Source organism: Rhineura floridana, chromosome 1 (assembly GCF_030035675.1).
Source record: "Rhineura floridana isolate rRhiFlo1 chromosome 1, rRhiFlo1.hap2, whole genome shotgun sequence".
Lineage (NCBI taxonomy): Eukaryota > Metazoa > Chordata > Lepidosauria > Squamata > Rhineuridae > Rhineura > Rhineura floridana.
Genome location: NC_084480.1, coordinates 314,338,964 through 314,364,856, shown reverse-complemented (window position 1 = coordinate 314,364,856; position 25,893 = coordinate 314,338,964). Strand labels below are relative to the sequence as shown.

The window sequence follows — 25,893 nt, the reverse complement described above, 5'->3', positions numbered from 1 at the left end:
TAATTCCAGTGAGTTCAGGTTTCCAGGGCCAGATGAACTCTATTCCATGGATATTGGGGGAACTTGTGGGTGTTATTTCAGAGCCAGTCACTGTAATAACTGAGAATTCTTGGACATCACTTGAGTTGCCAGAGGACTAGAGGGGGGGGGCGTGAGTCAGGTTTGGAAAACTCCAACCGGTCAGCTTGATGTTGATACCAAGCAAGATTCTATAATAGGTTATTAAACAATTGGACTGTGAGCATCCAGAAGAGCATGTGTGGATTACTAGGAGCCAGCATGGGGTTTTTAACCTGGTTCTCCCAGTACCGTGCCATTAAAATATCTCTTTTTTCCAAATGCCATAGGCTTCTGTGCATCAACTACTTGTTTATTATTAAATTTATATCCTGCCCTTCCTCTCAGATAGGAGCCCAGGGCGGCAAAAAAAACTAAAAACACTCTAAAACATCTTAAAAATAAAAGACTTTAAAACATAGTAAAACAAAACATCTTTAAAAACATCTTTTTTAAAAAAGCATTAAAAACATCTTAAAAAGCAATTCCAGTGCAGATGCAGATTGGGATAAGGTCTCTACTCAAAAGGCTTGTTGAAAGAGGAAGGTCTTCAGTAAGTGCCAAAAAGATAACAGAGATGGTGCCTGACTAATATTTAAGGGGAGGGAATTCCAAAGGGTAGGTGCCACAACACTAAAGGTCCACATGAGGGTGGAGTGAATATATGAGATAGAGCGGGGGCTGATTGCATTTTCCATAGGAGGTGGGCCATCACTACAGGTAATAGCTCCACCTATCGTGCAAAGGCAAGAATGTTTTTGAAGTCAAGACTAGGGGCGTCAGGCCCCTCCCACTCTCCAGTTCATTCTTGCCTTCGTACGAACAAGATTGGATCTATAGCGTAGCATTTAGCTAAGTCTCTCGTATTTGTTTGTTTATTTGTCTCCAAGTCCTTCCTTTCTCTGTTTTGTGTTTAACTTTCCATTTAAGTTTGAGGGTCCCCACAGAGACCGCGGCTGCGGTTCTTTACGTTTTTAGCCAATTTTTGAGCTTTTCATTTAAGTTTATTTCCCTTACTTGTCTGGGGGTTCCCTCAGAGACCGTGGCTGCGGTTCTCTTCGGTTTTGGCCGCTTTTGAGCTTTTCCCCCCTGGCTCTGTTGCATCCATCGGGAGCTCACGGATCTATTTTTTCCTGTGCCGCGCTGTCTCAAGCAGCACTCTGAGGAGCTCTTGGAGAGACCGCGGCTGCGGCTCTCTCCCAGGCGGGAGCTTGCGGCTGCGGCTCCCTCCCAGGCGGGAGCTTGCGGCTGCGGCTCCCTGCCTTTTTCCCCCGACACCCAACTTTAGCCTGCCGGAGTCCTGCCTCATCGGAGCCTGTTACTACGGCTCTCTTTCTCCCTCTCTCTCCGTGTCTTTAATTTCGCTGCGGAGAGCTCTGTACTCGGCGGCGACAGCGGCTTGCCTCCTGCGTCTTCTTCCGACACAGGCTTCTCTCGGCAGTCTCCTTCTTGGGGTTTTTTAGAGCCGCAAGTGCAGCTATCGGCCCAGCGGCTCCTCCTGCGAGACTCTGCTGGGCAGCCCTTCCCCCAGTTCGTTACCAGACGGCCGCCATTGCTTCTTCTCTCTCCGCCATTTTTGGATCATTTTTTTCCCGCTCTTTTTTCCGGGCGTCATTTTTGTTGGATTCAAATTTCCCGCCTTTTTTGTTACCCCTTTACTAACCAACGGATACCTTCCCTGCAAGCTATCTGTATGTGTGTTGTATGTGGGCTGTAGACAGACTTACACAGGGCTTACTTACACACAAATTTACTGTGACTGTATCAAGTCTGGAGCTTTAATTCAGTGGCTGACTCACACGAATCTACTGCGACTGTATCAGCAAGGCTGGAGCTTTAATTTCAGTGGCTGACTCACACAACTCTACTGTGACTGTATTATCAAGGCTGGAGATTTAATTTAAGCGGCTGCCTTGTACTAAATCAGAATTATATTCTGTACATCCTGCCCCCTCTGTGGCCGTGTACCACGCCTAAATCCAGCCTACAGCACTAATCTGAACTATATTTTGTACATCCTGCCCCCTCTGTGGCCGTGTACCAAGCCTAAAATAAGCCTATATTATACAGCCTATATTATACTAACGCTGATACCACAGTGCATCCTGCCCCCTCTGTGGCCGTGCACTTAGCCATCTGCCAGTGTATCCTACCCCCTCTGTGGTCGTACACTGTGCCAGTTCGGGTCTTTACATCCTGCCCCCTCTGTGGCCGTGTACTGTACCCAAGTTAATATAAGATGGCAGAACAGCCAGGCATGTCGCAATCAGCCAATATGATGCCAGATCAGCCAGGCATGTCACAAACAGCCAAGCCGCAACATTCTAAGGCGACTAAAACTAAGCATGTTAAAGCACTGGCTAAGACAAAACACCTTTCCAGCCATAGCAAACCAAAGCGGCCGCGCTATGCCTCTGTGCCAACCTCCACTACCACAGCAACTCAGGCACACATGAGCGATATATTTCATTCCCCTGCTGCTTCCTCTGACGAGGAAGATTTTGCTGGCTTTCCCACTCGGCTTTCGCCTAACCAGCCTCCCTCCGTTTTACCGCCCCAAACATCTGCTCCAATAGCCACTCAGGCACAAACATCTGCCACAACTGGGCCGCAGCTGTCCCCTGATTTCCTGTCCCAACTTCAAGCCATGCTGGCATTTTTCACCCAAATGCAGTCACCACCACAAGTTCCTGCCATACCTCAACTCAACATAGATCAACGTGCGTGTCATGAAGCTCATCCTCCCTGTTCACCAAATCCCTTTGATGTAGCCAGAGGCAGATGTATTGATGAAGCCTCGTATGCGGAGGAGTCAACCTTCACTGACCAAGTTGAAGGAGATGACTGGAGCAACTATTCAGATCATGAGGAGGATACATCGTATCGCTTGTTTAATGCCTCAGACTATCAGCCCCTGGCATGCAGGGTAGTTAATACCCTTGGTCTCCAGACTGCGCCTTCAACTTCTTCCACCCCAGCTATCAAAGGGGCCAAGGTCCTCAAATCCCCTGCACCTACTGAACACTACATTCCGGTGCCGGACCCAATTGCCAAATTGGCCTCTGAAGAATGGGCTCACCCATTCAAATCTCGCCGCTTCAAGAACCTGGCTGACAGGTTTTACGCCCTAGCTCCGGACTTTGCCACCAAGTTAGACATCCCTGGCATAGATGAACCAATCGCTCGTCTCGTTTCACGTTCTCTTTTGCCCAGGGAAGGGGAATCCCAACTAAAGGACACTACTGAGCGACGAATGGACTTCGCCCTCCGCAAAAATCACGAGGCCACTGCCCTATCCATGCGTGCCTTGGCTTCGGCCTCCATTTTCTCCAGAGCAACTATGTTGTGGCTGGATGATCTTCTAGAGGACACTAACCCTGATCCTGTTGCCCTCAGAAGGTCACTGATAAAGTTACGTAAGACAGCAGCTTTTGTGGCCGATGCCACCTTGGATGCCACTCAATTGGGGGCACGAGCCATGACGGCTCAGATAGTCGCTCGACGGACCCTCTGGCTTCGCCACTGGCAAGCTGATTCAGCGGCCAGAATGAATCTGTCCAGGGCTCCTTACTCCGGATCTTTACTCTTCGGCGAGGAAGCTCTAAAGGCAGTGCTGGTGATAGGCTTCTGTGCATCAGCTACTTGTTTATTATTAAATTTATATCCTGCCCTTCCTCTCAGATAGGAGCCCAGGGCGGCAAACAAAAACTAAAAACACTCTAAAACACCTTTAAAATAAAAGACTTTAAAACATAGTAAAACAAAACATCTTTAAAAACATCTTTTTAAAAAAAGCATTAAAAACATCTTAAAAAGCAATTCCAGTGCAGATGCAGACTGGGATAAGGTCTCTACTCAAAAGGCTTGTTGAAAGAGGAAGGTCTTCAGTAAATGCCAAAAAGATAACAGAGATGGTGCCTGACTAATATTTAAGGGGAGGGAATTCCAAAGGGTAGGTGCCACAACACTAAAGGTCCACATGAGGGTGGAGAGAATGTATGAGATAGAGCGGGGGCTGATTGCAGTTTCTTCTTCACTCAGTAGTTGGACTAGAAAATAATATTAAGCTGAGAACAGTAATAATTAATTCAAACACATAATAGTACTCAGGCTGTTTTAATGTTATAGATTAGTTAAATTCATTTAAAATTTTCCTGTGTAACAACACCGGTTAATGCGAATGACATTATTTTTCTTTGTAAGACATGAGGTGGTAAGCAGCTATACATAATTAATGATGGACAAAGCTACTTTCTGCTTCAGAATAGTGAATATTTGGTTTCCCATCTAGAAATTCGAGCAAATGTTACCATTGTTGTGGTGATGAATGCAATTTAATATTCACTCTTGCTGGCAGGACCTTACAGTGATATCTGAGCATTTTGTTACCTAGGCCAAAAACCTACGAAAAATGATCCAGCAGACATTTCGACAGTATGCCAACCTCAATAGAGAAGAAAGTATTTTGAAATTCTTCGAGATCCTCTCACCAGTATACAGATTTGACAAAGAATGCTTCAAGTGTGCTCTTGGTGTAAGTATGCTACACCTACCTGCTAGGGCATGTTATCAAATAATCTGGCTAATTATTATTGCTTAGTTCAGCAGTTAATTGTCAGCTTTATAGGCAGAAGAAGGGTCAGCTGCCATTTTGTCTATGTGCATAGTGCATCTTTTTGATTAGTCACATACATTTTTAAATAGTGTTGTGGTTCACACATAACCTTAAACTATGGTTTATTAATGGCTTAGTGTTACGTGTGAACGCAGCCTAGCAGCTTAATTATGTTTTATTAATTGTAGTTAAATTGCCCATTAACTAAGGTTTGTAGTTGGTTTGTAAGCCTTAGCTAACATAAACCATAGGTTAGTGTTATGTGCAAACCTGGACCTCCTCCTTAGTTATGGTTAAGAGGCTGTAACCACTCAAAAGCTACAGAACCACGAGTGAAGGAAAAAATTAAAACCACTCTCAAGGGTTGGCTGCTCTCTCTGGTGCTTTTAACTATTCTGTGATAGATACATTATTAACATTAACCATGGATGAGTGTTATGTGCAAATCAAGCAAGTGGTAACAATTTTTAAAGCAATCATTTCTGGTTGCGAGAACAAGAGTTTGATAACAGTGTGGTGGTTAGTTATATCCAGCTAACGACCAATTGAATATTATAGTTACATACAACCATTTTTTGTAATTTCTGTACACAAGAATTGGAGACTTCATATTGCTATTTTACATAGTGCCAGCAACAAGAAACAGTGATACCAGAACAGACTTGAAACTGCTTATTTTAAAAGGAAAAAAAGTATGGGATCTCCCATGTTCTGTCCAGGACTTTGAAATGGGTTTTCCCCCCTTTGGGGGCTAATATTAAGAACATAAGAACATAAGAAGAGCCTGCTGGATCAGGCCAGTGGCCCATCTAGTCCAGCATCCTGTTCTCACAGTGGCCAACCAGGTGCCTGGGGGAAGCCTGCAAGCAGGACCTGAGTGCAAGAACACTCTACCCTCCTGAGGCTTCCAGCAACTGGTTTTCAGAAGCATGCTGCCTCTGACTAGGGTGGCAGAGCACAGCCATCATGGCTAGTAGCCATTGATAGCCCTGTCCTCCATGAATTTGTCTAATCTTCTTTTAAAGCCATCCAAGCTGGTGGCCATTACTGCGTCTTGTGGGAGCAAATTCCATAGTTTAACTATGCGCTGAGTAAAGAAGTACTTCCTTTTGTCTGTCCTGAATCTTCCAACATTCAGCTTCTTTGAATGTCCACGAGTTCTAGTATTATGAGAGAGGGAGAAGAACTTTTGTCTATCCACTTTCTCAATGCCATGCATAATTTTATACACTTCTTCAAGAATATTCTTGCGAAGTTTCTTTTTTAATTGTATGGTGTTGAAGGTCTTTACCCAATTTCTTTTTTTTAATGTTCTTTCCAAATGTTCATCACGTCTGTTGGACCATTAAATATAAAAGTCAAGCTGGATTATTTCGGTGGAGCTAGCCATTGGTCCAGAAGAAGGAATCAGCTACCTTACAGACAAGGGTTCCAATGTAAGTTTGCTTATCTGCCAACTGCCTTCGCATGCCTTGGAGTGAGAGGTGTACTATCTTGTGAATGGGTGTTTAGGCAGAGGTTAATGCCAAGTTAGATCTTCAAACAAAACTGAAGAAATGGCAAGACACGGAAATGAGCTGTGCCCTTCAATTAGCCTGGAAAGTGGGACAACAGCCTTGAGAACTTACATTTATGACTTTAACCCCAGAAGCATTTCAGATGAATGCAGCCACTTTTAGAAACAGAACAGTAACATGGCTTAACTTTTGCTTTTTCCTCCCTCCCAAAATTGCAGGTATAATACTTATTGATAGACTTTAGCAATAAGGACATGCTATTCAGCTGTATTTCTTAATTATAATATTTTATAACAGGGCATGTTGCAGTGTATCCCTGATATGCAGGCTTTATCTGAGTCTGGGGGGGGAGGCTGTGAAACAAAAAAGTTGGCTTTAAGGACTCCGCTCCAACTTTGGTCTTAATTCAAAAGTTTTTTAAAAAACTTTGAGCATCTAAAAGTGCAATCAGTGTGTATACAAGTCAGTGGAGTGTAAGGCTTCTCTGTGTAATGGAGTACTCAATTTGGCCTTGTGAGGAGGTCTGTGGGGGCAAATTAAGTAGATTGAACATTGCTGCAGCCTGAGAGGTATGAAAGGTTTTGGACCCAGAATCCAAATAATCAAGGATGGCTCCATCTCTGACCTGCAGTATTAACAGTGGACTACATTGTAGGACTGCTGTAAGCTATAATCTCTCAGCAACAGATGTCTGGTTTTCAATACAGATACAACAGTGGACTACACTGCAGGGTGGTGCATACAACTCTCCCAGTCCAACTTGCAGGCCAACTTGAAATGTGGGGATAAAAGCAGTGGATAACGTAAGATTGTTGTGGTCTTTCAACCTCAACCCAACCTTCGACATGGCAGTAGTAGGGGGTGGGGGTCTAACAGCACTGGGCAACACTCCAGGGTTATTGTAAATCACTTGGAACCTGGCCTGCTATAGTATTCAGCATGTGCAATCCTGTGGTGCTTTCATAAGCCCCTCTCTCCCAGTCGCTGCCGTTTCCAGTATGGACAATGAACTGCAAATTTGCATTAGCAGAGCTGTTTCTAAAAACAGTTTCACACTAAATAAGAACTGAGAGAGAAAGGTCAGGAACTCTTGGTTGTTACCTTTTTTGGGTTTTGGGCACGCTTGTACCTAAATTAAAATTTTAGGTTTCTCCATTGATTTCTATGATCAATTCTCACTTCTGCCTTGGGGACATTTAAACATGTCTTCTCAGTGTGAACCAGGAAATTATCCACAAAAAGATCTCTCTACATTTTTTTATGTCTGTGGGAGGGGTCACATGCCATAGGAACATAGAAAGCTGCCTTATACAGAGTCATATCATTGGTCCATTATAGCTCAGTATGGTCTATGCTGACTGGCAGCGTTATTTCCCAGCCCTACATAGAGATGACAGGGATTGAACCTGGGACCTGCTGCATGCAAGGCAGATGCTGTACCACTGAGTTATAGCCCTCCCCAAAGAGAGTGCCATAGAGAGTTACTAAGTCATGGTCAGCCACAATAACAAATAAACTATGCATGCCGCTCTTGCTCTCTCCCACTTTGTTCTGCCCTTCCTGGGGCTTGAAGAAATAAACCATAAGGCTTGGCTTAGTGTGTATGATTTCTTTTTCTCCAAACAAACCACGAGTGGAAGTCAAGGCTTGTTTTTGACTTACTAGTTGATGTTTGTTGGCCAGAAAGAAACCATGAGGACTAGTTCACATGTAATGTCTAAGCCGAGGCTTGTGGTTTGTTTCTTCCAGCTCCATGCAAGGTGGAGTGAAGTCGGAGTGATTGTGTGGCATGCACTAGCGTGCTTTTTGTTCACGATAAGCCATGGTTTATTTCTTACTGTAGTTCACCATGATGAGCAAGCCACCCCCTCCTCCTTTTCCAGCCATTCCATTCCTCCTCCACCTGTTCCTCCCACCCCCCAACAGTCAGTCACCATATCATGCTCACTAAGCATGCTCAGTCCTCATTGGACTGTTAATGGGGATTCCCCCTTAGGGATTTCCCCCCCCTAAATATTTTTTTGTCCTTCTGCAAACCTTGGGCTTCTCTCAAGTCTACTGATAGCTTGTTTGTGGGCACTGCTTCTTTGGCTATGTAAGCACTCTGCCCTGATGGTTGGAAATACAGTATAATATTGCCCAGAGCTTGGAAAAGTTACTTTTTTGAACTACAACTCCCATCAGCCCAATCCAGTGGCCATGCTGGCTGGGGCTGATGGGAGTTGTAGTTCAAAAAAGTAACTTTTCCAAGCTCTTATTGCCACTGTTCTTACTATTGCTTACGTGTTTTGGTAGGTTCAATTCTCACATTGAATTCTAGGCTTTTTAAAATGAATTTCTTTTGTAGGGTTATTGTTTTTGCTAACAGTCTTCTTAGATTTAAGGAAATTGGCATATTGAAAGCAAAACAAACAAGCTGTGTTGATTATATACTGTATTATTTCTTATTTCCTAGTAAATCTTAACATCACTTTCTTATTGGACTCTTTGCCAATGGTTCACATTTGCTCAGTAGCACCCTCTACAGGCCAAGAGTTGCCATATCTTCAGTTTCTTCCCTTTCCCCATGCAGAGCTTGTGACATTTTTCTGGGGCTCTGTTGAAAATAGAAACTGGCAGGATATGGGAAACTTCAGTAAGATAGTGGTTTGTTTTTCCTATATTATTATTATTTTTATTTTTTTTATTATTATTATTATTATTATTTGTTTCATTTTTAGACCGCCCATAGCTAGTAGCTCTCTGGGCGGTGTACAAAACAGATTAAAAATACAATATTATAATAAAATCAATCACATATATCAACAACAATATTAAAATAAAGCGTAGACATAAACATTAACATTAAAAACATTAAAAAGCCTGGGAGTACAGCCAGGTCTTAACCTGGCGCCTAAAAGAAAGCACCGTAGGCGCCAGGCGTATCTCTTCAGGTAAGCTGTTCCACAATTCGGGGGCCACTACAGAAAAGGGCCTAGATCTGGTAACAATCCTCCGGGCATCCTGGTGAGATGGTACCCGGAGGAGGGCCTTAGATACTGAACGAAGTGAACGGGTAGGTTCATAGCAGGAGAGGCGTTCCACAAGGTACTGTGGTCCCACACCGTGTAAGGCTTTATAGGTCAAAGCCAGCACCTTAAATCTGCCTCGGAAACAAATAGGTAGCCAGTGCAAGCGAGCCAGGACAGGTGTTATAGGCGCAGACCGATTGGTCCTCGTCAATAGCCTGGCTGCTGCGTTTTGCACCAGCTGAAGTTTCCGAACTGTCTTCAAGGGCAGCCCTACATAGAGTGCATTACAGTAATCCAGTCTAGAAGTTACCAGGGCGTGAACAACTGAAGCGAGATCGTCGCTGTCCAGATAGGGGCGTAGTTGGGCTACTAAACGAAGATGGTAAAATGCATTCCGAGCCACCGAGGCCACTTGAGCCTCAAGCGACAAGGAAGGGTCAAAAAGGACCCCCAAACTACGAACCTGTTCTTTCAAGGGGAGTGTAACCCCATCTAGAACAGGATGAACATCCACCATCCGGGCAGGGAAAGAGCTCACGAACAGTGTTTCAGTCTTGTCTGGATTGAGTTTCAGTTTATTAGCTCTCATCCAGTCCATTATCGCGGTCAGGCAGCGGTTTAGCACATCAACAGCCTCACCTGAAGAAGGTGAAAAGGAGAAATAGAGCTGCGTGTCATCAGCGTACTGATGGCAACGCACTCCAAACCTCCTGATGACCGCACCCAGAGGCTGCATATAGATGTTAAAAAGCATGGGGGACAAAACCGACCCCTGAGGGACTCCAGAATGGAGAGTCCAGGGTGTCGAGCAATGTTCCCCAAGCACTACCTTCTGGCGATGATCCGCTAAGTAGGAGCAGAACCACTGCCAAGCAGTGCCTCCAACTCCCAACTCCGCAAGTCTCCCCAGAAGGATACCATGGTCGATGGTATCAAACGCTGCTGAGAGATCAAGGAGAATCAACAGAGTCACACTCCCTCTGTCCCTCTCCCGACAGAGGTCATCGTACAGGGCGACCAAGGCTGTTTCAGTGCCAAAACCAGACCTAAAACCGGATTGAAACGGATCCAGATAATCAGTTTCATCCAAGAGCGCCTGGAGCTGACCGGCGACCACCCGCTCCAAAACCTTGCCCAAGAAAGGGACATTCGCCACCGGTCTATAGTTGTTAAGAACATCTGGGTCCAAAGAAGGTTTCTTTAACAGAGGTCTCACTACTGCCTCCTTGAGACTACCAGGGACTACTCCCTCTCTCAAGGAGGCATTTATCACCTCTTTGGCCCAGCTGGTGGTTTCGGTTCTGCCAGCCTTCACTAGCCAAGATGGGCAAGGGTCCAGAGCAGATGTGGTCGCCCGCACCATTCCAAGCACCTTGTCCACTTCCTCGAGCTGCACCAACTGAAACTCATCCAATAATGAAGGACAAGGCCGCGCTCTGGACACCTCAATGGATTCTGTTATAACATCAGAATCTAAGTCCCGACGGATGCATGCAATCTTGTCCTGGAAGTGCTCCGCAAATTCGTTACAGCGGGCTTCCGATGTTTCTTTAGTATCATGAGAGCCAGAATGTAACAGCCCACGTACTACCCTAAACAGCTCCGCTGGGCGGAGTGTAAGAGAGCGATGTTCTATGGTGCTTACTAATACTTTCACTTTCCCCTGTACATTTTTGTAGCCTACTCACTTGGCAGACTTCCATCAAGTGCAGACCATTCAGTATTCAACTAGTGAAGATAAGGACAGAAAAGGAGTGCTACAAATGAAAATTGCTGGAGCGCCAGAGGTAGGTAGATACTGTTGACTTTTCTGTTGCAAAGTCAGGCAATGAGCGCAAATTCTTTGTTGTGCTTTATGTATAGAGGTGGGTGTGACTATCTCCCTCACAATACTATAAAAAATTAGGAAATAGTCTTTTTTTATATATCATTGTCTCAAAATTATTTGTCCAGAAACTGTTGCCTTCCCCTGTATGCATTAATATGCTAAGAATGTTATATAAATTAGCAGATTCACAGTGAGGTCCCTGCCATAGTGCTGTTCTTATAGGCTGCTTGGATCCAGAATCGTCGAGATTATGGCTGTTTAGTCAATCATGCTGAAGCACACAGGCATGCTATTGAGTGCTACTGTTACTTTTGCAATAATCCCACGGTGATGGTTGCAGTGGAAAGCCATTGCTGCCCTCTGTGGGTGCTCGTTATTATAGTGTGTTTGAGAGAAACTGCTACCCTTTTTTTTTTTTTTACAATAATTTTTATACAAATTTTCACAAAACAAACAAAACAAACAAAAAAAAATAAAAAAAAATAACACAATAAGAATACTGCTACCCTTTGGAGCGTGTGAGCATATTTGTGATTAGACAGGTCAGTGTTTGATAACCATGTGTTTGATAACCATGAATGCAAATGTAAAGGGAGTTCCGAACCTGGAATTTGATCTTTCCTGGAAAGAACAGGGAAACAGTGGAGAAAAACGATGACACAGAAACGGACAACGATGTGATTGTAAACCATGGGTACATTTCTCTGATTTGGGAGACATTGGTACTCCCCAAGGAACCTGCACAACACGCACAATGCAGTCCAGAAAAAGCTGACTAGCAGAAATCCACTTTTGAAAGCATATTGAATATCACTTTAGTTGGGGTGATAAACTTTAGATTATCAATAATGCTTGGTGAAAATATGGAATATTTTGTGCTTAATGTTTTTTAAAACTGTATAAACTATACAAGCAAGTGATAATAAGCAAGTATTCAAGTGTTAAATACCAGACATTCAAATTTTATTTAAAACCTGAAGTACATGCACTTCTTTGGCTATATTCATTGCTATTTTATGCCAGATAGCCAAACAAGCTTGACCTCTGTTTATTATTTGCTTTCTATAATTTATATCCCACACCTTCAACATATATTTATGTTCCCATGGCAGCTAACGAAGTAGCAAGAACAATAACAGTACAATTAAAAAAATCTAAAACAATAAAATAAACCATACAGACTAAGACAACAATAACAGCAGTTGCCCATTCAGATAGATTGTAAAATCAAAAGTGTCCTTTTTTAAAAAATGCCAACTTTCTTAAAAACCTGGGAAGACAGAAATGTGTTCGTCTGGTGCCTAAATGAGAATAACATGGATGCCTGATGGGCCTCTCTTGGAATGGCATTCCAAAGGCCGGGAGTCATCGTTCAAAAGGTTTTCTTTTCAAATGGGTTAATTGGTTTTGAGTTCTTCTCCCATCACCTTATAAGTATTGTTGGTAGTAATGGTATATTTTGGGTTCTATCCATATAAAATCCTACATGTGGAATGCCCCATGGATGCAGCTGCATAGAGAAAGCAACTTATGAGCTGATTCAACCACATGGAGATGCACTTCTTCCCAGCACAGAGATGGGAGATCTTGGCAGCTGAAAAATATGCTGCTACATTCATGCAGATTGGTATTAGAAAGTGGCACTTGTCATTGTGGCCTTGCCAGCTTGCATGTTAACATTCTCCATGGGGCCACTCCCACATGGAACATTTTAGGGTGTATGAACTGGCCCATTTTTAACTGTTTACACACTTCTGTGTTCTGTTTTTCAGTTGCATGCTGTCCTCTGACATAACAGCTCAGCTGTTCTACTAAATGTTTGTGTTTGCAAATAATGCCTCTTTGTTTGGTGTCCTGTTTTCTCACTGTCTTTCTCTCTAGCCTCTGACAGTGACAGCACCATCCTTAACCATTGCAGAGAACATGGCAGACTTGATAGATGGCTATTGCCGACTGGTCAACAGTGCTACGCAATCCTTTATCATCAGGCCTCAGAAAGGTAAGAGAAAAGTATTCTTTCGTAGACAACATGTGCTGTGTCTAGTCATTTTTGGTGTCATACAACTTGGGGGCTGGGGAAGACCTTGCATGGACAACTTCTCTCTGTTAACTAGGAAAAATCCATGTGATTTCAGTTATCATCCACGATTTAATCATGGATGAGGGGGCAGAATTGCCAGGTATAACTGAGAGGGCAGATGAGCTTGGTGGGCCAGTGCTAATCCAGCTATGTCCACCTGGGCACTTGGTGCAGAACCGTTCCAGGTCAGAGGGATGGGAAGAGGGAGTTGCAGTCATCCATAAACATTCCATCTCCCTCACCAGGACACCAGTCTGAACTGTGTTTGGGTTCAAGGGATTGTTTTTGGTGTTGGACTAGAGAGACAGAATGGGGATGTTATTAGTGGTGTCGTCCACCCCACTGTGCTACAACCTCTGTAACTGAGCTTGCGGAGGTAATCTCTGATGTGGTGTTGGAAAACCCTTTCACAGTTATGTTGGGGGAGCTTCAATATCCACACTGAGACTGCCTTAAATGGGCCAGCTTGGGATTTCATGGCCTCCATGAGAACCATGGGGCTGTCATTTAGTTGGTCCACCCTCGGATATTTATGGAATCCAATGGATTCCTGAATGCTCTCAGGGATTTTCCAGCTGGCATGGCTGGTGCTCCTGTTAAGGCTCTTGTCTAACAGTGGAAAAATAAGATGCATAGAGCCATCGACACAATCATTCCTAAGTGCCCTCACCATCACTGTGGAGCACGTAGGTCACCTTGATGCTCTAGTGACCTGCACATGATGAAATAGGAAGGTTGGTGGATGGAACACAGGTGGCGTAAATCTTGGTATGAACCTGGCAGAACACAGGTAAGATTGCAGCATCATGCCTGCCACGTGGCAGTGGTGGCCGCCACCATTGTGTCCAAAAGTAACCATCTGGCAGAGCTTTTCAGAGTGGTGAATGGGCTTTTGCCATCTGGCTAAGAGAGCATTTATCTGACACACTTGGAGGCCTGTAACAATTTTGCAAGGCACTTTAAATTCAAAATCACTTAGATTTGGACAGATTTGGATGCCACACAGTTAGAGCAAGGCCAGTGGAGGCATTCCAGAGCAGTGGCTGTTCCATTTGTACTGGATCAGTGTCAATTACTGTGGCCTGAGGATGTGGACAAGCAACTTGAAGAAGTGTGCTGACCACCTACCCCTTTGCTCCTTGCCCATCTCAGAGCTAGCCGTGTTGACTGGGAGTGATTCAGCAGAGGAGGGAGAGGTAACATATGCCTTCAAGGAGGCAGTGGTACATCCACTCCTTAATAGGAGCTCTCTGGACTCAGAAGTGTAAAACAACTATTGCCGGTGGCAAATATCCCCTTTTTGGTCAAGGTGCTTGAAAAGATGGTGGCAGACCAGCTTCAAGCATGCTTGGAAGAAAATGATTATTGGATCTGTTCCAGTCTGGCTTCAGGTGTGGCCATGGCACTGAAACCGCCTTGGTCACCTTAGTTGATGAATATGCTGGGAAAGAGACAGGGAGTGTGACCTTTCTCATTCTCCTTGATCTCTCAGTGGCTCTTTATACTGTTGACCATGGTATCCTTGTGGAGCATTTCAGGGAGGTAGGGGTTGGGGGCACTGTGCTTCAGTGGTGCCACTCACATCTCCAGAGGCACTTCAAAAAAGTGGTTATGGGAGGCTACATCTTGTGGTGTTCAGCAGGGTTCCATCTTGTCTCCCATGCTATTTAGCATCTATATTAAACTACTGTGAGCTGTCATCAGGAGATTTAGAGTGAGGTGTCATCAGTATGCAGATTGACACCCAGCTCTGTCTTTCTGTTCAGTCTGAATCGGGAGAGGGAATTGAGGTGCTGGACTGGTGCTTAGAGGCAGTGATGGGCTGGATGTGGACCGATAAATTGAGGCTGAATCCTGAAAAGACAGAAGCATTATATGTCCAGAGTTCTCATATCTGGGAGGTAGAGAGACAGCCTGTTCGAGACAGGGTTGCACTTCCCTTGAAGGAGCAGGTCTGTAGCTTGGGGTACTCCTGGATCCAACATTGTCATTGGATGCTCAGGTGGCCTCAGTGACCAGGAGTGCCTTTTTCCAGCTCCAGCTGATTCACCAGCTTCAGCCTCTTTTGGAATTCATATAACCCCTGTTCTAAAACAGCTGCATTGGTTGCCATTTTGTTCTCGGGCCCAGTTCAAGGTGCTCATGTTCATGTTTAAACTCCTAAACGACTTAAGTCCCAAATATCTGAAAGACTGCTCCCTTCCCTACAGATCATCTCGGGTGTTGAGATCAGCAGAGGCGGCCCTAATTGTAGTTCCACCACCCTCAGAAGCTCAAGGTGGTGGCCCGGGAGAGGACATTCTCAGTGGTAGCCCCCAAGTTGTGGACTTCCTCACTGAGGTGCATCTAGCAACTTCACTGAACAGTTTTAGGCGAATGCTGAAAACACGTCTCTTTACTTGGGCCTTTGACAACTGAGATGTATATTTTTAGGACCCAACCTATGTTTTGTGTTGTTGTGATTTTAGGTTGTTTTAATTGTTTTTAATGATGTATGTTAAAACTGTTGTGACTTGCCCTGGACCTCTGGGTGAAGGGCAAGTAATATATCTATTCTTCATCTAAAGAGAAATACATTTCTCTTTCCCCTTTAGTGTTCACAACAATCCTGTGAAGTAGATTAGGCTGGGACAATAGTAAGTGGCCTGGGGTTACTTGGTAAGTTATGTAGCTTACCTGTTTTTAATTTGGATCTTTCCAATTGAAATCCTCTATGCCACACTGACAATTTTAGGGCATAGTCCAACCCCACAGCTGGGAGCAGCGAAGCTACCACCTGATCTGGTTGTACCAGCCAGGGCAAAAGGTGTGGGAGGAGGTCAGTAATTGTGCTAATTTTCACTGCACTAGCTCCAGGCTTGCACAGATAGCTTGATTGGCTTAGGATCCCGGGATTTCTTAGCTGGTCCAGGTGTATCCCCCCTGATGCCCCAAGTTGAGAGGTTATGCTGGCTACTGTTATTGGGGATACTGCTGACAGCACCTTCTGCTGGCCTACACTTTCAGTAGGGTCCTTAACAATGGTGGAGCCTAGCAGACTTGTAGTGAGGGGTGGGCTGGGGGGCCTGCCCTCCTAAAATTTTTCTTCCCCCAAATTATTTTACAAAAAAAATTAATTCCACTTATTACAGATTTGTTCTGCCTCCTACTTTTTAGGTGCCCCCAAAAAGACTTTTAGGCTGGCTACAAGCCTGGAGAGCTGAGGGACATTTTCACCACATCCAAACCCCCTCCAGCACGGTGGATTGAGGGTCTGGATGGCTCTGCCCATCACTTCTGAAGGTTCATAAATTATCTCTAAACATGTTAATAATCTTTCATTATATTTCAGGCTAGCATAAATGGCATTGACTTCTTAGTAGGCTTTTCTTTCTTTCCTTTTTTTGGAGCCACCATCTAAGAAAGGTATAGGGCTATGTTTTTGGAGAGCTATGAGTGGTAAAATTTTGAATAGTTGCTTAAACAAAGCACACTTGCTATCTTTAGCCCTATAACAGTTAAACTTCCCTGTTGGATTCAGTGGGACTTCCGTAGTTGCAGCTCAACAAATTGTTTTTGAGCGAATTGACAAAAGGAAGCACTTGCATGTGTCTAAGTGATTCCGTGTACATCTATGGGTGGTATTCAATGCTAGTCCTCCTCAGAGTAGACCCATAGAGGTTAATAGACATTGCTAATGTAGGTTCATTCATTTCACTGAGTGTACTTTGAGTAGGACTTGAATACTAACCCTAGTGCTGCTTGACTGTGAATGCTAGAATAGTTTGGGAAAACTGATTTCTCTGTTTTATCTTATATCAGCTCGTATCAGATGTAGCATTTTTACAGGGGGGAAGGTTGGTTGAGGACAGGCATTGTTACTACTAGTGATTTAATAACTTTGGGAAAATATTAGTAAATATGCTAAGGAATAAAGTTCCTGTGATAGCAGCAGTGATTTGGAAGTAGTAGTAGTGGTAGTAGTAGTAATTATTATTATATTTATTAAATTTCTGTCCTCTCCTTCTTTTCAGAAGGAGCCCAGGGCCGTCATTTAAGATCATTTTAACAGAAAGGAAGCAAATGTCCTCAGCATGAATTAGTGCTGCAGATTGCTTCAGCTACCTGAAACAAGAATTTAATGTTTATCTAGAATTTTTCTTATGCAATTTAAATTACATGCTTTTTCGGAACTTCAGTTCAGAAAATATTCTGTACCAGAAGGCTGTTTCATGGGTTACTTCAGTAGCAGTAAAAAAAACAAAAACTCATGTTTGTGGCATGGGTGTTCCATCACATATGTAAGAGAGTGTGATGTTGCTGTATGTAAAGTTTCTGCATCAGTACCAAGCTAACCAAGTAAGCTGATGTGGTTATATGCATATGTGAACTTGAAATCCCTGAAAACTGTATCAGATTTTTCATAGCAGTGTAAGGGTGCAAATAGCAAGACAGCAGGAGATGCATCTGAATGTAGCCAATGGGGTCCCTGATTTGGATTAGGACTGGAAGTGGGGTTTGAATCTTCATCTCCCACCCATGCAGCTGCTATTATGCTATATGAATATTTCTATACTGGCTTCTCTCTAGCCAGTATCTCTGGCTAGCAGCTGTGTTCACTACCTCTTAAAAAAATTACAGGCTGTCTAATTATTTATTTATACATAAGGTTTCTTGCCCACGTTTTACCATAAGGCCCCAGGGTGGGTTACAACAATATAATCATACAAGTAAAAACAAGTAAAACAAATCCAAATAAAGGCAGCACTTCTGAGGGTGACAGAAATGCTAAGAAAGCCCCCTCTGTCAGTCTTAACACCTGAGAAGGTCTGCTGAGATGAAGGATGTTTTTCAGAAATGTGGGGCCTAAGTTGTTCAGGGCTTTAAACACCAGTGTTGAGCCCATCTCTCAAGTCATTGTACCTAGTTTTGCAGTTAATCTACTAACTACTAAAGAACACTGGTGAGTTTCAGGAAGCTTTCTGTTGACGGGTTTTATCCAGGTTGATTGTTCGCAGTCTCCATTCCCAAAGAATTTGTCATTCTAATGCCCTGATTCCATGAGCTTTGTATATTTTGAGAAACTTTAGACTCAACACTGACATTTGAAAACTCCTGTTATTTTATTTTGGCAAATGTGAATCATCTAGCAACAGAGAAATGCAGAACACTAAATTTAAACCATGTCCTAAGCATTGTTTGGATGTTAGCGTAAAAACAAAACAGTGGTGTAAATATTGACATGTCCAGGAGCTGCTTTTGGTAGCCTTGTTCTGAGAACAAAAGAGGTTATCTGGAGGTAGTCTAGCTTATTTTGGACTGACTGCTTATATTTCAGGGCCTCATATCTGATAGACTGATAATCTATATCAGATATAAATTTCAGATACTACCAAAGTAGGGGAAATTATTCAAGTCTGCCTTTGATCTCTGTCCAATAATAGTGTAGAATAGCCTAGTCACAATTAGGAACTTGTTCACATATTACCTGTAGTTTTTGCAGTACTGTATTTTACTTTCAGTTTCTAGTATCTTGCTTGCTGTATATTGGGCTTTCGTAGATGTTCTAAGAATTGCATGGAAAAGTAAAAGAAAAGCCAGGTGTTGTCCCATAGGATAAAAATTCAAATTGCTCAAAAAACACTGAGCAAATTTCCTGCAGTTTTGACTCTTCTGACAAAATAGTAATGTTTTTCCTGAGGATTTTTTCCCCTCCACGTGTAGCCAAAGTTTCATTATAAGATCCAAATGGGGGGTGTTTGGAAGTTTTATGTAAGGCTGTTGGGGGAAATTATATTGTGTAATTTCCTCCTATAATGTGAAAATGGAATTAGCTTTAATTAGCAGTTTCCTTATTTACCCAATATATTGTATGTGTATGTTTTGAGAGCATGTGACATTTATTGCGTATTTTCCTTTTTCTTGCAGAAGGTGAAAGAGCTTTACCATCCATACCAAAGTAAGTCTTAATATTTTATGTTCAGAAATTGAATAACACTTTAACATATATAAACTATATCTTGGTTTGAACAGCTAAAGGCTTTAAATGAAGCTAGCCAGCTATTATTTGGTTGCATTATTTTTTTGCCACCATTTAACTCAAAGGCATCCAGTTAACTTTTGTGGCATTATGAAGATGGCATATGCCAATATGGGTCTTATGGCCTGCCTATCTCCTTGTGATCAAACTGCCAGTGAGTTAAAATCAAATACATCCAGGGAGCTTAGACACAAACATGGCCATAATTCAGTGATGGAGCAAGAGCACACAGAAGGTCCCAGGTTTGATCTTTGGTATCTGCAGTTAGAAGGATAGTATGACTGGGAAGAGACCTCTCTCTCTGCCTCCTGGGAAGGTGCTGCCAATCAGAGGAGACAATGCTGGACCATGACAGTTGCCTTGTTCACTGGTCAGACTAAGCTGAACCTTGGCATAGCGCTAATGCGTAAGTGAAAGGGCTCCTGGAAAGGAGCTTGTGGCTGCTTTTCTCCTCTCTTGTCTTGTTGACGTGCTCAGCCAATCTGGCATAGTATGTCTTCTGAAGCTGAACTAATTGTTCAGCTCTCTCCAAACTACCCTTGGTTTCAGCTTGTGGTTACTGTGGAGAGAGCTAAATCACAAGTCCAGGTTCAGACAACGTGCTAAGCCAAACCTTGGCATTGCTCAGTGTGGCACAGCAGCAAAGACTTTGCAGCATCCTGTACACTCGCGTATTACGGGAAAGCCAAGGTTGCTTAGTGTAACGTGTGAACCAGGCCATAAGGCAGATTCAGCAATAGCATAGGAGGGAAAGCACTTTTCCTGTACTATATTTTTCCCCATAGAAAAATAATTAAGTTCACTATTTCATAAAATTAATAGTAATATTATGAACAGATACAATCCTATTCAAATAGGGGAGGGGTTAAAAGTTGTTATCCTCCATACCTGTACCTGATGTGTGCGCATGTGCATGCGTGTGTGTACACCCTTTCCCCCATTATAATCTCTTTATTTCACCTTTCACGCATGTGTGCACTAATTTGTGTGTGTGTCTGTGTAAATTAAAGAAACAACTTGAACCCTAAATAATACATAATCCAAACATAACAAGTCAGATCCCAATGGATTTAGAATATTGGGGAAAAATTGTGATGCAAAGTTTTCTCAGAAAAGCTCAATTATAATAGTCAGTTTTCATTTTCTTTATCCCTTTTAAGACCTGCTTTTGTTCTAATTTTGTATTTTCATTTCAAACAAAATAGGTCAGCCCTATTTCTGTGTGGTCCTAAAATACAGTGTATTCATGATACCACAAATATTTTCTTTGGATTATGACTAAAATTCACTTTACCTTAAGCCTGGGCAGATGAAAAATTCCTAATAGGGGGAGTGGGCTGTTCTCTCTTTTTGGCTCCTTGCTCCCTTAAACAGGGCCTAAATCCTCAGCACATCGTTTGAGGCTGTGTTTTTCTCCAGATTAGATACGTTTATTTCTAGGATTGAGTAATGGCCAAGTTGTGACTCAAGCAAGAGCACAATGGGATGCCAGTTTAACTCTTTCTTGTATTAGCTTTATTTTGAAATGTATCCCAGTTACTTGATATATATGCAAGTGGCTGTAGTCCAAGTAAGTGACAGTATAACACTACTAAAACTAATATTTTAGAGCATTTCCTAAAGATCAGTGGAAAAATGGACTAGGTCAAATCTCAGAAAGAGGTTAATTCTGTAAGGCAAGCCCTATGACAACAAGACCCTGTTGAGAGTATTAGTCATTATCTACAAAGTTTTGAAAGTTATGCTAGGTGGTGAATACCCTGTAGTTTCATACTTCAGGCGGAAAGGATCCTAAGCAAACCCTCTTGGTGAGCTTGTGTAACAAAGTTGAGGGCTATGAAGTTCTTACTCTTCTGTATTTGGGCTTTCTAGAGACCAACAAGAAATGTTGGTTCACTTGACTGGCATCATGTTCCTTCCTAATTGCAGGAGGTGCCTCGTTAGAATGAATTCTCAGTCTCTTGAGCTATGTGTGAAGTACAGCATTCACAGTTTTGAACTTGTGTGTTACAGGCTGGCCAACAATGAGAAGCAAGGAATACGGTCGCATACAGTCTCTGTATCAGGTAGGATCCACAGGAAGTCGCTTTGCATGAAGTCACTTTTGTTTGGGTAGCTTTATAGATATTTCTCTGCTGATAATTATGTTAAAACCTTTGCTTGCTTCCTCACAAAATTTCCTTCAAGGCAGGGGGCATATTAGCTTTTTTATAAAGACATTTACTAATTTTGAATTAAGAAGCTAATTTTGTAAAACTTGCAAGTAAATCTGGTTTTAAATTCTTTTTTGTGCAGATTTTAAAAGCTGCTGTGGTACATAATTGAATTACTTACACGCAATACCTGAATACTCTTCAACCAGTGGTAGCCAATTTGGTGATCTCTAGATATTGTTGGACTACAACTCCCATCATCCCTGACCAACTCCTGGCTGATGGTTTGAGAGTTGGAGTCCAGCAACACCTGGAGGGCATCATGTTAGCTACCCCTGTCCTTGACAATTAATATATGTAAAGGCTATCATAGAGGGGAAATACCTAATTTAAAGTGCAATACTGTCACTTTTTATGATAGAAGAAATCACTGCTAGCACAGTATTTTATTCGTTGGCTATTGTCCTGTCCAAACCCACTTAAGTCAAACGCAAACGATGAGGTGTGCTTTTCTTTAGTAGGTTTAATAGAAAGTTTCAGTTCTGAGCTCTTCACGAATCAACTTACACATTACACAGAATTCAGCATCTTTACTAGGAGAGACTAGACACGACTATTCTGTGCTAAGATGATGTCGCAGCAACTAGACACACCTCCTCCCCTGGTTTAAGTAAGGATGGACGTGCACCATATTTGCATGAACTGAGTGTCAATGTTGAGAGCGCTCGCATGCATGCACATGAGCCCTCCTCTTCATAGGGGCCTTAGGGATGCATTGAACTTGCTGGCGCAACAGCTTCCATGTACAAGACAAGGGCGGCTGCTCTGCCTCAGCAGGACTCTCCCCATCAGCGGGAGGGGGGCTGCACTGAGGCTGCGGTGAAGCGGGCGTGGGAAGATTGTCGGGCAGAGAGGCAACTGCCTCCTCACGAGTAACCAGAGTTATAGGGACGGAGTTGCCACAGTCTATGGCGAAAGAGCTTTCTAAGTCCTGTGCACCAGTCGGCCCAACATTGGAACCGTCATCCCATTCAAAGTCCTCCTTCTTCTCCTCTGCAGTCTTGGCACTCCGTCCCTGTTCTGCTGGGCTCACGACAGCTATAATAAAATGGATGCATGTGCTTCTACACAGATTTAGTCATCAGCAACAGAAGCTGATATGGCCTTGAATTAATGGCATAATAAACGCTCAGTTGTAATGTGACATAATTCCCTCCTTTGGATAGAGTCCCTAGATATTGGGATCATGTTGGGATTTCTTTTTCAAACCAAAACATAAAGTAGTGAGCCTTGCTGAGAGGGAAAGACAGATCACCACTGATGTGCTAATGGTTCAGAAGGTGGGCAACTTATAACTGTTTTTGAGATACTATAGTCCAGCAAGGCGGTGTGTTGTATTTAGATCTGGGTTAGAATCCTAGCATTGTTTGTATATCACATTGAGATGTGTGTGGAAGGCAATTAATGAATGAAATAACAACATAGCAGTGGATTCACATAGAGGCACTGAGCAGGTTGAATATTGTCTTTGCTTCTCATCCTCTTGCCTCAAATGTTAATCACTCATACTACATGGCTATTATAGGAGAATGATTGTAGAAATGACAAAATATAGCAGTATGGGGGTCAAAAGAACACTAATTCAGTGGCTGTTTTTGCACATCACATTAAACCATAATTAATGTGATTACATAGTTAATGTAATCTAAAGTTCTTAGTTTGCTCCTCCTGCACTCCTGGCCCCACACAAACCACAAGCAGTAAGCCAAGAACAAACCTTGCCTACTGCTTGTGGTGGTTCAGTGAGAAACATAAGCCTGGGTTGAGATGACATGACAAGCCAAGGCTTGTGGTTTGTTGCTCTTGGTGTGGTCAAATGCAGATGTGGGGAATCTTTGGCCCTCCGGATGTTGCTGACCTACAACTCCCATCATTCCTGGCCATTGCCCATGCTAGCTGGGACTGATGGAAGTTGTAGTTCAACAATACCCTACACCTGATTTAATGTGGCATGCAAGCCAGGCCAATCTGTAGGTGTTGCATCAAGAGGAGCAATTCAGATAGAAAAATCCATTATTGTGGTGTCAAGAGTCTGAGAGAGCTGTCCATTATTGGGTGTTCTTTTAAGTGGGTTTGGCTGGTGCAATACCCCTCCAGGTATGCGCATATATGAAAGCCAGATTCCATCCAATCATTTAGATGTTCTGGCTCATTTTACGTTATAATATCCTTTGTTGCCTTTTCAAAAATGACCACAATTTGGTTCAGACATAATGTTGCAGATCTTCCAAACCATCAACATACTGTGAGCTCATGTCCTCCCTCCTTCCTTCACATGGTTAACTCCCCCCCCCATTTCTTCTCTGAACAAATCATAGCTTATCTGGATCAGCATTTGTTCCAAATTTTTGAAGATGCTACGCACTCTATTGAAGATGCATGATTTGTCTTAAAAGGTAGTTGATATATATTATAAACAACAAACTGAGTCACTGGCATCCATGGCATATTATTCCACCCTTCATATGGAGTAAGCTGCTGTCAGTAATCAACACCTGTGATAGTTGCGGCCATCACTGTGGTAGCTAGCTGATGCTGAATCTTTACTGGTGTTGGTGATACACACCATTTCCTTTATGTCTTTCTAAAATAGAAAAGAAAAAGTGGATGTTTTTCTTACTCAAAATAAGGGCACTTGATAGTTTCAGGCTGTATCTCAGTGCTGTGGAACCCACCTGGATGTCCCTCTGGAAGTACCTATCTCAGCTATCCAACTGCTTCTGCAGCTTTAATATTTGTGAGGGTAATTTTTTAGGCAGTGTATCATTACCAGTTGGCTGGAACCTACTTGGCTTCCCAAGACTCTCCACTCTTTTTGCAGGCAGTGGCAAAAAGAAACAAAATTAAAGTAGATACAGTGCTGCTTGGGCAGAGCCACAAGAAACCTGATGAGAATACAAATTACTTCTCTCCAGCTTTCAGATCAATCATTGGATGAGTGGAGTGGGGGCATTAACCCCCTTTCAACTGATCTAAATGAATTAGCTCTCTCTCTCTCTCTCTCTCTCTCTCTCTCTCTCTCTCTCTCTCTCTCTCTCTCTCTCTCTCTCTCTCTGTGTGTGTGTGTGTGTGTGTGTGTGTGTGTGTGTGTGTGTGTGTGTAATCAGTGATAACAACAGGTGTTTGAATAATGGTTCTCACAATAATTGGGGGCTTAGTGGGTAATGTCAACACACATAGCAGGCTGACCTCTAAGTCTGATTACCCCATCTTCCATTTTCTCCAGTGAAACCTTTTGGAGGGGCTGGTAGAGAATGACTATCTTTTTATTACAGTAACAAGGTTTACTACAGTATTCCCCAGATTCTGGGGAAAGCCAAAGAAGAATATAGTCAAATATGGACCTTGGATTTCAGCAAAGCCGATTTTAGCAAGCTCAGGGAAATGATGGATAGGATCCCGTGGCTAGATAGACTAAAGAAAAAAAGAGCCCAAGAAGCGTGGGAGTTCATGAAGAAGGTATTACAAAAAGCGCAATCGCAAACAATTCCAAAGAGGAAGAAAAACGGAAGACATCGGAAAAAGCCAATGTGGCTACACGGAAGACTGGTGGAGGAAGTAAAAGTAAAAAAGAGCATGTATAAAGAATGGAAGGAAGGACGCATCACCAAGGAAGAGTACCGACGAGCGGCTCGGGCTTGCAGGAATAGCGTAAGGAAAGCTAAAAGCCAGAATGAGCTGAGGCTGGCGAGGGAAGCGAGGAACAACAAAAAGGGGTTTTTCAGATATGTTCGAAGCAAGAGAAAGACTAAGGAAATGGTGGGACTGGTGCTCAATGAGGAGGGCAAAATGTTGACAGATAACGAGGAAAAGGCAGAACTGCTCAACGCCTATTTTGCCTCCATTTTCTCCCAAAAAGGGAACAGTGTGCAACCTTGCATCGGTAGCAATCTCAGTAAGGGGTCGGGATTGCAGTTCAAGATTGATAAGGAGATAGTCAGGAAATACCTAGTTAACCTAAATGAGTTCAAATCTCCAGGGCCTGATGAACTGCATCCCAGAGTATTGAAGGAACTTGCTGATGTACTCTCGAAGCCTCTTGCCATCATCTTTGAGAAATCCTGGAGAACGGGAGAGGTGCCGGAGGATTGGAGACGGGCAAACGTCGTCCCGCTCTTTAAAAAGGGTAAAAAAGAAGATCTGGGGAATTATAGGCCGGTCAGTCTGACTTCAATACCGGGAAAGATATTAGAACAGATAATAAAAGAGTCTATTGGCAACTATCTAGATGACAATGCTGTGATTGGTAGGAGCCAGCATGGGTTTGTCAAGAAAAAATCCTGTCAAACTAATCTCATCTCTTTTTTTGATCGGGTCACTAGCTTAGTAGATGGTGGAAATGCTGTAGATGTCATCTATCTAGATTTCAGCAAAGCATTTGACAAAGTCCCCCACGACCTTTTGATTAGCAAACTGGTCAAATGCGGGCTACATGGAAATACTGTCAGGTGGATTCACAACTGGTTGGAAAACCGTACTCAAAGAGTGGTCGTCGGTGGCTCTGCTTCGGACTGGAAGGAGGTTTTGAGTGGAGTGCCACAGGGTTCTGTCCT

The 25,893-nt window shown here is 43.1% G+C and overlaps 1 protein-coding gene across 13 annotated transcripts in view; it reads left to right on the top strand.

Annotated features, from left to right (window-relative positions):
- PTK2 (protein tyrosine kinase 2) overlaps positions 1–25,893 on the top strand; it is a 356,254-nt gene that overhangs the window by 222,920 nt on the left and 107,441 nt on the right. For all 13 annotated transcript variants that reach the window (XM_061607042.1, XM_061607039.1, XM_061607035.1 and 10 more), the window contains 6 exons: positions 4,451–4,591; positions 6,031–6,108; positions 10,880–10,987; positions 12,910–13,027; positions 19,016–19,046; positions 21,141–21,193. In XM_061607042.1, coding sequence (XP_061463026.1) covers positions 4,451–4,591; positions 6,031–6,108; positions 10,880–10,987; positions 12,910–13,027; positions 19,016–19,046; positions 21,141–21,193 — 529 coding nt within the window. The remainder of the gene's footprint in view (positions 1–4,450; positions 4,592–6,030; positions 6,109–10,879; positions 10,988–12,909; positions 13,028–19,015; positions 19,047–21,140; positions 21,194–25,893) is intronic.